At 46.1% G+C, this 12133-nt stretch overlaps 1 protein-coding gene across 1 annotated transcript in view; it reads left to right on the plus strand.

The window, feature by feature from the left end:
- Positions 1-985: 985 nt before the first annotated feature.
- The window catches only part of DYNC1H1 (dynein cytoplasmic 1 heavy chain 1), a 76930-nt gene continuing 65782 nt past the window's right edge, over positions 986-12133 (plus strand). Inside the window, exons 1-3 of the mRNA XM_042990573.1 lie at positions 986-1381; positions 9877-9964; positions 11883-12056. Of these exons, the coding sequence (XP_042846507.1) occupies positions 1126-1381; positions 9877-9964; positions 11883-12056 (518 nt within the window). The 5' untranslated portion in view covers positions 986-1125. The remainder of the gene's footprint in view (positions 1382-9876; positions 9965-11882; positions 12057-12133) is intronic.

Here is a 12133-nt window from a genome sequence, read left to right on the forward strand (position 1 = left end):
AAGAAACTGTCATCTCTAAACCAAGAGAGTGGGCAGCCTGGACTCTGGCCCTTATCATCTCTGTGTAAGGGAGGAGATCCAGGTGGATGCGGGTTGGGGGGGAGCTTTAGCCGGCAGGCATCTCATCCCCTGCCTTATGAGGACCCAGATGCTGAGGCCCATGGAATGACAGTGCCGCCCCGCTGCTAGCAGAGCAGCTCTGTTCTACATAGATGCTGTCACATAGGTCATCACAGCATCCTGGGGGGAATTATTTTGTTATTAGCAGCCAGGACCCATACCAGCTTGGCTTTATCCCATCGTTCAGATGTCATCTCTTGGCTTTACCTTACATTGCCTCTGCAGCCAGGGCTCCAGCCGCAACCTGCATTCAGGCTCCTCTGTCTTTGTAGAGGCTAGTTCCTCTGCGGGGAATATCCCCTTCCCAACCGCTCCTTTCCAGCCTAGCAATGTGGCACGCCCCTCGTCTCGTGCCCCTCTGAAAACGTTCTCCCTCTCTCCGTGCGGATCTAACAACACATATGTCATGACAGTATTTTAGCACTTAACACATTGTAGTCATTCATCCGTCCAACGCGAGGACATAGGTTAAATGCTTAGAGCAATGTCGATCACAGGCTAACTGCTCAAAAAAAAAAAAAAAAAAGTTAGCTGTCGTCATTAACACCATTTACTCAATATTTATGGAGTGTCTCAGGCTGTTCGGCCACAGCACCGAACAAGAGAGATACAGTCCCTGACCACCCCGTACCGCCCACGAGCCAAGCCAAGTTCCCACCTTCAGGGTCTGCGATGCGGGAAACGCGGGACGCGCCCAGCATGGGGACTACAGATCCCAGAAGGCTGCGCGGCGGCGTCGCCGGGGCCCGCCCGCGCGCATGCGCAACGTCGTGACGCCGGGGCGGTGAGCGGGCGCTAGTGGCTGAGGCGGCGGGTCGCGGGCGGGGCGGACCGGCGGGCGGCGGCCTTTAGGGCGGAGCCGGCGTCCGCTCCCCTCAGTCGGCCGCGGCTAGCGGACGGTCGGGTTCCGGTGCCCGTTTCTCTCGCTCGCCGGCTCGGTGCTCGCTCTCGTGTGGAGCCGCGGCCGCCTGCCCAGCGCTCCCTGCGGGTCCCGAGCGCGGCGCCATGTCAGAGCCGGGCGGCGGCGGCGGCGAGGACGGCTCGGCCGGCCTGGAGGTGTCGGCCGTGCAGAACGTGGCCGACGTGTCGGTGCTGCAGAAGCACCTGCGCAAGCTGGTGCCTCTGCTGCTGGAGGATGGCGGCGAGGCGCCGGCCGCGCTCGAGGCGGCGCTGGAGGAGAAGAGCGCCCTGGAGCAGATGCGCAAGTTCCTGTCCGACCCTCAGGTCCACACTGTCCTGGTGGAGCGATCCACGCTCAAAGGTGCGGGGCCGGGCGTTGGGGCCCGGGGGGTCCAGGGTCGGGGTCCGGGGGGAGGGTCGCGGCCGGGGCGGGAGCGGCCTCGGGGCTGCAGACGCCCCGCGGGATGGGGCCCAGAGGCCGCCCGGCGAGGCCGGCGCCACACCCCCTGCCAGGCGGGAGTGGCGGGGGTGCCCCCTTCCGGGTCGCGGGGAACGACGAGGGTGCTCCCTGTCTAGCCGTCACCCAAAACAATGGGATCGCTTTGTCTGCCCGGGCCTCAAGATGGCCGAGTTGGGTGGAGACAGCGTCTCCCGGGCTGAGCGCGGGCGGAGGCCGCATCCCGGCCTCCAATGTCACATGAGCTTTTCGGTTTCGATTTGTGGCCGCGCCAGGCCGGCCTCGGGAGGGATGTGTCAGGGGCAGACCCGCGGAGCCGTGCGCAGCCTGGGGGTAGGGGTCGGAGCTGGGGGGGGGAGGGGGGGAGCCCTGGCGGGCGGGCGTCACGGCCCTGCCCTGTCGGAGCCAGATGCTGAGGCCCACGCAGTGACAGGGCCGGCCCGGGCCCGGCGCGGAGCATCCCTGTTCAGGGTGGATGCGCGCTCCCAGGGCTGCCTCTCGGTCCGCACAGCGTCCCTGCCGCCTGGGCGTATTGCCCCATTTCACACGCCAGCAAACAGGCTCAGGCGAAGTGACGCGCCCAAAGTCACCAGCCGACTCCCCTGCCTGGACTAGACTCAGCATCTCGGTGGCCAGGACACTGCTGGGTCTCTCTAATCACACCCTTGGGTCACTGTAGTACTTAGGTGATCCTTAATGACCCTGTAACATTTGAGTCTAGTTTGCAGGTTTTTTTTTAAAGAGAGACTCACTTGGGGACAGGGAGCAAAAGGCTTGCACATTCCAGCAGTCTCCTCAAATAGGGAGGAGCCTCAAAGGCGGCTAGGTTCATCTTGAGAATCGAGCTTGTCTTCAGGGAGAGTTTCTGGACTCACTAGGACCCCTAAGATCTGGCGGCACAGTTTGGGTGTGGCGCCGCCCGTCTAGGAACTCGGGTGTCCGGGTACATTTAACCCTGGTACCGAGGGGCTGGCCACCGTGTGAAAATATTTGCGGGGCGGCTCTGTGTTGTCCCAAGACCCGCTGTCCGTGTCTGTCAAGAACAGAACTCGCTACCTGTCTCCAGACACCCCCCCCCCCCCTGCGCCCACGCTAATGTTTATTTCTGATAGTTTGTTTCTTTCAAAGGCTATTCTGGGTACTCGAGAGAGGCTTCATTGTAGCTTCTGCTTGGGTGGGAGGGTCAGAGTGTGTGAAAGAGTATGTTTTAGATTCACATGGAGTGTTCAAAGCAGAGGAGCCATTCCGAGGTATTTTTTAGACTATTAATGTTGTTTAGGGTTTTCTGTTATGTTTAGGGTTATGTTTCCAGCATGGAAACCACTAGTGTTAAAAAAAATTCACCCACCTACTCTTTTTCAGGAAGAGTGTGTATTTAGTCATGATAGAAAATTTAAAGTGTACAGATAAAGAAAAAAATCACCCGGAGTCCTTCGACCCAGATATAACCACTGCCAGCATTTTGGAATCTGTCCTTCTGGTCATTTTTCAATGAATATACATTATTTTATTAAAGTGTGTCTTAATTTGTGTTAAATTACTGTATTTTGAGTAGTTTGACCTTGACCAATTCTTGATCATATTTTCATTGCACAGTTTATGTATGAAAATTGGTGATTTCTACGTTGGGTCTCCGTTTCTTTTTATGGAAAAAAAAATAGTTTTTGCTTCTAGATTGGCTTTTCTCAAACGTTGGAACCAAACTTTGCTAAAATTATTGGGAAGCCCTATTTCTGTAGTACGCTTTCTTGTGCAGATCATCTGTTTTCTTGATGGCATATTTTCATATTTCAGTCCAAGCATCCAAATCTTGGCTCCATAATGACTTGCACTTTTGAGCGTTGACTAAGGAATGAGGGTGTCTAAAATTGAAATCCTACCTCATTACTGTATGTATAAAAATAAAAAATACTTCCAATAATTCAACCTGTCTCTAATTTGTTTTTCATTTAAAAAATTTGAAGAAAGAGTATATGGTCCCATCAGTCTTATTAGCATCCTGACTAAACTAGCATAAGGTATTTAGACATCAGTACAGACCCGGGCACTTGATAAGGAGGGCTGTCTTCCGGGTGATTTTTGAGTTAGCATCAGCCTTTGTACATTTAATCAAATGTGAGCATCCAGTACTTAGTTGCAGTGAAAAAGTAGGTTTGCTTCATAGTGTGGAAAACAGATCTGAATTGTTTAAACTGAGTAAAGACCATCAACAAGAATGAAGTCCTGATGTAGTGAACAGGGGAAATTGCTTTTATTATTCCCTTTTTTTATTCCCCCTTTTTATAGAAAGAATTTTCCAAACACTTGTAATTGAATATAGACGCATTTATTTTTACTTCTTTTTTTTTACGTTTTTTTTTTTTTTCTTTTTTTTTTTGAGAGAGAGAACACATGCGTGAGTGGAGGAAGGGCAGAGAGAGGGGGAGAGAGAGAATCCCAGGCAGGTTCCAAAATGTCAGTGCAGAGCCTGATGTGGGTGGAGCTCCCAAACCCTGAGATCATGACCTGAGCCGAAGTTAGATGCTTAACCGACTGAGCCCCCCAGGCGCTCCGGAAGCATTTTTATATGAAGATATCTATTTTTTAACTACCCCAGCTAGCTATAAACTTTTCTGCTAGAGTACAGTATTCCTTAAAGTGTGGAATAAAGGTTGTGAATTTAGCAGTTTATTTTGCTGCTTTGAAAGGATTGGAGAGTTGGTGGGAAGAGGAATATCAAATTTCAGCTCCTGATCCGAAAAACAGAATCTCTTGTCTGTAATTCCTGGCCTGTAGGAAATTGTTTTCTTCCTAGCGTACTTCGAAAATTAGAGCCAGAAAGGTGCTCATCACTTAATAGGCATTTTATAGATTTAATGATGTTCTGTGGCAGTTTTCACCTGAAGTGCGTTTTTGGTTGGGTGGTAAAGGTAGAAGCAGGTGAGAGACGCTTCAGCCTGCAGCTGGTGGTGCCAGGATTGTCTGCGGGCTCCAGCTTGTTGGTGACCAGGCTCGGATCTGGTGCTGTGGGTTTTGGGTTTCGTTTACACTCAGGTGTCTTAGCCTTGGAACTTTAAGACTGAGAACAGTGACTGCCTTTGGTCACTGCTCCTAAGGTTGGGGTTCCAGTTTATCCTAAAAGACGTAATTTAGGGGTTTTACATCTTCGTTAGTGCAGAGATGGCTAAGGACAAGAATGTGAAGGAAAGCTAGAATTCTTGCAGTACTCATCTTCTTAGAGATACGGCAGTGTGGAAGGTTTTCATGGGGAATGTTTTTGCGGATTTTAAAAATTATTTTTCTGTGGACTTAATTTCCCTAAAGGATGAAGAAATGGTGACTAAAAAGTATTCATTTCTGGCCTTTGCTTATTCCTCCAAATGGTAAAGTAAAATGGTTAAGAAATTAACAGAAAGGATTTTCTGGGACACCACACTGTCTTGTCCCTCAGCCTGGGTTCCTGCTGTCCTGTGCAGTCACGCTGGAGGTGGGCACCCTTTGTAGGACAAACCAGTCTGCAGCCAAAATAAGTTTGAATGCAGTGTAGCATAGGAAATGACATCATGTGCAGCATGGGGACAAACCATGTCATCACTTCTTCTTAAAAAGTAAAGATGGAGGGAAAGTCTGTTTGCCAGCATCATAGGGTGTTATGTGGGATTTGCCCCTCCCTTCACATTTCAGTTTTCGTTTATTCTTTTTTATTTTATTTTGAAAGAGACAGAGAGCGTGCAGGGGAGGGGCAGAGAGAGGGAGAGAGAGAGAGAATGAGAATCCCGAGCAGGCACCACACTGTCAGCGCAGAGCCTGATGCAGGACTTGAACCCAGAAGCCACGAGATCATGACCTGAGCCAAAACCAAGACTCAGGACGCCCAATCGACTGAGCCACCCAGGCGCCCCTCCCTTTACATTTCTAACGGTGTTCCGAATGGAAGTCTTCAGGTTCGAGAGAAAACTCAGACTTTCCCACCATGCCCTGAGCCTCACACCAGAGCATGGGGTGGTCGTGGCAAAGAAGTCACAGCCCCTGAGAAGGAGGACGAAGGGGTGATGGATGTTGAGGTGACAGGAAAAAGCATCAGCCGCTGGAAAGGGGGAGCTGAAGCAAACATGTGAGAGAAAAGGGGGAGAACGTGTGATAGTGATCAATCCAAATAATCTGGTGCTCGTATGTTGTGGATTTTAAGAGGAAAAGAAGATGAAAGATAAGCAGAACCAGGAACATGTAACAAGCAGCCTGGTAGTTTGAGCCAAGGAAAACAGCCACTGCCTCTGCTGGATGGGACGGGGCTTGCCCTGTGGCTGGGGGAAGGTGGGAGGGCAGGGAGAATTGAGGGAGTGACCACGGACCCATGGAGTGGGGCAGCCTCGCCTGTCCCTCTACCAGTTTGCTGTGCTCCTTTTCCTTTGTGAAACATACCCGGTCCCCCTAGGAGAGGAAGGGTGAGTCTTAAGATAATCGAGTGCACGTTTTTTTATATTCGTTAAATGAGACATAATGCTCACCTAATCACAGTGTAATGATACAAATCACTCTTGGTTTGAACTACATTAAACCAGTCTTTCAGTAGAAATATACACAGATTAGTGCTAATTGATGTTTTAAACATCTCTACAACTCAGAAGTTAACCCGAGACACGTGCGCAGGTCACTAAATATGTACTAATACAGCTTGTAGCAAAGGAACCCATGTAGCAAAGCTCAGCACTTCTGTATTGGTACTTTGATTCTTGGAACGTATTAGCAGGCAGTACAGTGTTGGGCCATCGTGTATTAACCAGTAACTTCCCCGGCATTAGGAAACTGATTCAAACTTTACTGAAAGCAGTATTGCCTGCTAAAATATGCAGATTATGTTTGTATGTAAGCTTCTAAATATAGCAGGATTAATAGCTTCTTTGTTGTTAAGAATTAACTATCCATGATCTTTCTCTCCTCGTCTGAACAATTTTAAAAAATGTTTCTGCAGAAGTAGAGTGTCAAACTATTATTATTTGGAAGATGTAATAATTTACAGGGAGGCAAAAAGGTTAATTCTTTGTTGGCAGTTTATTAAACAATGGTATAAGTTCTTTCTACTAAGAATCGGGCATTTGATCTCTGTGGAGAATAAGCATTAAAAAACGAATCCAAAATGTCTTCTATGATTTCCATAAATTATTATCATCAAGAGAAGTTAGGGTTTCAACAAAGCAGTAGAGGGTGCCTATCGGATACCCTTGTGTGAGGACGGGGTCTTTGGGCGTGCCTTCCTGAGCTCAGGCGGGGTTCTGTCGCATTGCGGTAGCCCTGGTGTGGGGCTGGGAGCTGGGCGTTCCCAGCAGTGTCGTGGAGGAGCTGGGCCGTGACTCATCGCCTGGCGAGGTGCCCGCTTCCTTTAACCCTGTCTGCGTTAGGAAGTACAGGCAGTGTGGCCAGATGCTGCATCCAGTTGACACGTTTTCTGTGTGATTTTATTTTGTATAGATGTGAATCTTGTATCAGAGAAAGAAATTATTCAAAGTTGCGTGTCTAGTTATGTCAGTAATTTCCTTTGATTTTTGAATATTACTTTTATTTTCTAGATATTGTTGGAATGCTATTTTGATGATACATATTTTATATAAATCCTAGAACAGCGTTCAGAAAATTGAAAGAGGAAATATTTCATAATCCTACCACCCTGACAATTCTTTTAGTTTGAGAGTATTTACTTATGCTCTGTTTCATGGGTTGGATTTTAGAGATGGCAATCATATGTGTGGTTGGTTTCAGGCAGTATGATCTGTCCTATCTTGTGGTATATCCACATTTTGGGAGTTAAACCAGATTGATTTGTTTAGTTTCTTTTTTTTCCCCCCTAAGTTAGTCAGGTTTAAAAAACAGCTAGGAATTACCTGGCGTACAAGACTGTTTTGCCACCTCCTCTCCCTTCCTAAAATTATACTAAAAGTAATGTTTTGGAAGTTATTGTCTTCTTGACAGATATGCTAATATTTTTTATTTTCTAATATAACCTTTGTATTTGTTTCACCTTAAAGCTAATGAGGTAAACAGTTTTTGCTCAGACCCTGTAGACCCAGATTTTCAGTTTTTGGTGCTTAAAGAACCTGTGTAGACCTCCTAATACCCCACCCTCCCCCTTCTGCTGTCCGTTGCATTTATTTTTTATTGTTCTACATTTCAGTTCCAGTGTAGTTAACATACAGTGTTATCAGGTGTACGATACAGTGATTCAGCAATTCTGTGCATTATTCTGTGTTTATAGTAAGTGTACTCTTAATCCCCTTCACATATATTTCCACCCCTCCTCTGCCCATTTTACATGTTGAATTTGAAACCCAGAGGAAGAGGGGCGCCTGGGTCGCTCGGACGGTTAAGCATCCGACTTCAGCTCAGGTCATGATCTCACGGTTTGTGAGTTCGAGCCCCGCATTGGGCTCTGTGCTGACAGCTCAGAGCCTGGAGCCTGCTTCGGAATCTGTGACTCCCCCTCTCTGTCTGTCCCCTCCCCAGCTCATGCTCATGCTCTGTCTCTCAGAAAACAAATAAACGTTAAAAACATTTTTTTTAATAAAAAAAAGAAACCCGGAGGAAGAAACATGACTTTTCTAAGATCACTTAGCTAACTCTGCTGCCTTTGCTATTACATCATGACTTCCAAGTAAAGGTGAACTGCATACATCATGTTAATCCTTAGGCAGTCACTTTGCTAACACCGCTACTCCACACGTTCCCTGTCTGTCGTTGGCATTTGCTTAGGCAGTTCCGTGTTGCTGCAAAGATAATTCACCTGGAGCATTTAGGCAACTAGTGCATTAGTATTAGATCTAGAGGTTTGGATTATTTCTAATTCTTACAAGTTTTAGGTTTTCTTTTTTTTTTAAGTTTATTTATTTTGAGACCGAGAGAAGGGGAGGAGCAGAGAGAAAGGGAGAGACAGAATCGCAAGCAGGCTCCGCACTGGGGCTCGAACTCACCAACCTTGAGATCATGGCCTGAGCAGAGACCAAGAGTCAGACACTTAACTGACTGAGCCACCCAGGCACCCCACAAATTTTAGTTTCTCAATTGTGGTTTTTAAATTATTTAGACATTTTGTTTACGTGCATCTTGAGCTATCTTAACTATTCCATTAAGCTTGAATTCCAGTAAGTTTGTTTGTTTGTTTATGTTTATTTTTGAGAGGGAGTGCTCTAACAAGGGAGGGGCATAGAGAGGAGGGTTACAGAGGATCTGAAGTGGGCTTTGCACTGACAGCAGTGAGCCCAGGTGATGTGGGGCTTGAACTCAGGAACCATGAGATCATGACCTGAGCCAAAGTTGGACATTCAACCGACTGAGCCACCCAGGCAGCCTCCCCCCCCCCCCCCCCATCCAGTACGCCTTTCAAAATGGCCTCGCTGCATAATGAGCCTCCTGGGTGGCTCAGTTGGTTGAGCATCAACTCTTGATTTCGGCTCAGGCCATGATCTCATGGTTGGTGGGACTGAGCCCCTCGTGGGGCTGTATGCTGACAGCACGGAGCCTGCTTGGAACTTTCTCTCTCTCTCCCTCTCTCTGCTCCTCCCTTGCTCTCTATCAAAAATAAATAAATACATACATCAAAAAATAAAAATAAGATGACTGCTGTGCTTAGTGTTTGCAGAGCCGAGTCTAGCATGGCCCCTGCCCACAAGAGCTCACAGTAGGGGAGTAAGATGCATCCATACATCAGCCCCGGAGCAGGCTCTGAAAAGTGGTATCTGAGCAGAGGGGAGGCTGGGTGAATGGAATGCCTCTCGGTGACCCTGGGGATGTTCCTTCATAATGGTTTTCTTGACGGGTGTTTGCCCTGGGTGGGGCTTGATGAGGGACTGGGCAGGCCGTGGACTGGGGAGGACCCCTGGTTTGGAATTACAAACTTCGGAGTTCTCCGGACAGGTGTCTGAGGGCAATTTACTTAAATTTCTTACTTGGAAAGCATGGGTAATAATAGTCATGCCAACCCTTACGGGGTTGTCATGAGGGTTAGATGTGTGACATACCTAAACTATTTGATAAAACACCTGTCATGTAGTGAGTGTTGGGTTATGAATGGAGTGCACAGAGTGGAGAGCTCCTTCTGTGTTGGGAGGGCGAGGGTGAGACTGCTGGGAGGGGTGGTGAGCTATCTTACCAGGGCCAGACCTTGCTCTGGTACCTCCAACACCCAGGTGCGCCAGTGCCTGCTGGACTCACAGAAAAAGGAGTAGAGGTACGGGGAGTTCACTACCTTGCCCAGGATTGCACAGCAAAGTGCCTGGGTCAGGATTCGGAAAAAAATGGGGAGGAAGGAAAAAGTCATGTGGGTGTTTCAATGTCAGGTTGCAGTAGGGTGAGGCTAATCATTCTCTAAGCTTTTGATAAATTAAAAATTGGTAATGGTGACTTGATACAATATTTATTGTGATTTGTAGAGGATGTTGGTGATGAAGGCGAAGAAGAAAAAGAATTCATTTCCTATAATATCAACATAGACATTCATTATGGAGTTAAGTCCAATAGGTGAGTAAAGTGAATACACTGTTGCTTGTATTATAAGCTTGTGAGACGTGAATATAGATCTTAACTGACTTAGACGAAGACGTTACGAAAACACTCGAGATTTCTGCTCTTTAAATCAGTATCTTTGAGTTCACATATTGAAATTCAGAGGATTTCCAAGTCAGTATAAACTCTAAAATATTTTTATTTTAATTGCTGTGTCATGGCATCCATTTTAGTATTGAGCCATAAATGTATTTAATGTATATAATAACAATTCTGAGATTATATCTGCATTTTCATTATTATAAATAACTAGTAAAAACCTAGTAAAGATTCTTAGGTGGAGGTCTGATTTTTCTTAGTATAAAGAAAGAAAGCATTACCGGTTAAGATGCAGTGTGTCATTAAAATCTTAATGCATGTAACCAGATCTTTCCAATCTTCTAGAAGAGCGGTGCCAATTTACACTCCAGTAGACATATCCAAATTTAAATATGTAAATGCTTAATTTATACTGTATTTGCTTTTTAAACCTTTTTATTTTTAATAATTTCAAGCTTACAAGAGTTGCATGAATTATATATAGTTGATATCAGATATCAGTTGTTAACATGGCCCCGTTTGCACTATTGTTTTCTTTCCTGAACCATTTGAGAGTTATAGACAACCTGCTCCTTTATTCCTAAATACTTCAGTGTATGTCTTAAGAACAAGGATACTCCTATTCATAGCCTCCATACAAGTTTTAAATTCATGAAGTATGGGTACAATAGTATTCTTGATGTACTGTGTATATTCAAATTGTCTCAATAATGTCCCTTCTAGTAACTTCCTTGATCCAGAATCTCACTCTGTGTCTTTCGTGACATTGACATTTTTGATAAGCACAGACTAGTGGTGATTAGATTTCGGTTTGTACATTGTTGGCAGGGATGCTACTAAGACGTCTTCCTTTTCAGTGTGTCACCGCAGGAAACTTCAGTGACTTTTTAGAATAATATAAAGTGTTATGTATAAAGTACTGGCCTGGGAACAGAAAACTCAAATGCTATTTTTTTGAACTATTAATGTAACTACCTTTGAGCACCTGTTATGTGTAAGATATGGCCGTGGGTATACAGAGAAAACTTGGTTCCCAAGAAGCTTGTGGTCTTTTGGGAGGAAGATTGGCTTGGCAGACACACAACTGAGTGTACTGCTTGGCGAAATCTTAGAAGTGCAGAATACCATGAAACAAGGAGATTGGAGAGAGTGATTCTGGTTAGGGGAGACCCCAGAGTGTTGTAATGCTGGAATTGGGTTTTGAGGGTTCCTTGGAATTTCAGCAGCTGAATGTAGATTTCTTAAGCAAAGCCACAGAGGTGCATAATGTTTAGAGAATGGGACATCTGTTCTCGGTTGTGTCTTGGGTGAGGAAGAGGGTACATAACGAGATAGAACTGGAAGAGTTGGTTTAGGCCAGGTTGTGCACGGCCCAGAATGCCCTCTTGTCACTTTAACCTGTGGGTGGCTTTTGTTTATTCAAGCCGACATGTGACTTAGTGCCATAAACGAATGGTACAAGTTAGCATAAGATCAGAGTTAATTATGTCGTGGCTTGTAACTTGCAGTTGCTACGGAGGTTCGTTTGCGTGAGGCCAAGATTATGAACTCAACCCTTACATATGGGACAGATTGACTTTGCCTGGTTTCATGGTCACATGCCAAAACCTTAATCTTGATTCGATCGATTGTTCTCACATAAGCGAGTAAAGAAAGATAAGCAATGTATTTCAGTGTCAGAAAAGCGACAATCTGATCTATTCTTACTGTGATTTTTAAATTACAACATTCAAATGAATTTTTAATTTGTGTGCGATACAGAAAGGGCGACAGTTACCAAAACTATTTAGGAGTGAGGCTCTTTGTTCTAATTTCTTCTTTTGCTTTCTTTTAGCTTGGCATTCATTAAACGCACTCCAGTAATTGATGCAGACAAACCAGTGTCTTCTCAGCTTCGGGTCCTCACACTCAGCGAAGACTCACCGTATGAAACCTTGCATTCTTTCATTAGCAATGCGGTGGCTCCTTTCTTTAAGTCCTATATCAGAGAGTCTGGCAAGGCAGACAGGTAAAAACCATTTTTCCTTTGTTGGTTTGAATGTCCTATTTCCCTGAGTGTTCTCAGGAGACCACGCGAGATAATGT

This window comes from Panthera tigris, chromosome B3 (genome assembly GCF_018350195.1).
Source record: "Panthera tigris isolate Pti1 chromosome B3, P.tigris_Pti1_mat1.1, whole genome shotgun sequence".
Classification (NCBI taxonomy): Eukaryota; Metazoa; Chordata; class Mammalia; order Carnivora; family Felidae; genus Panthera; species Panthera tigris.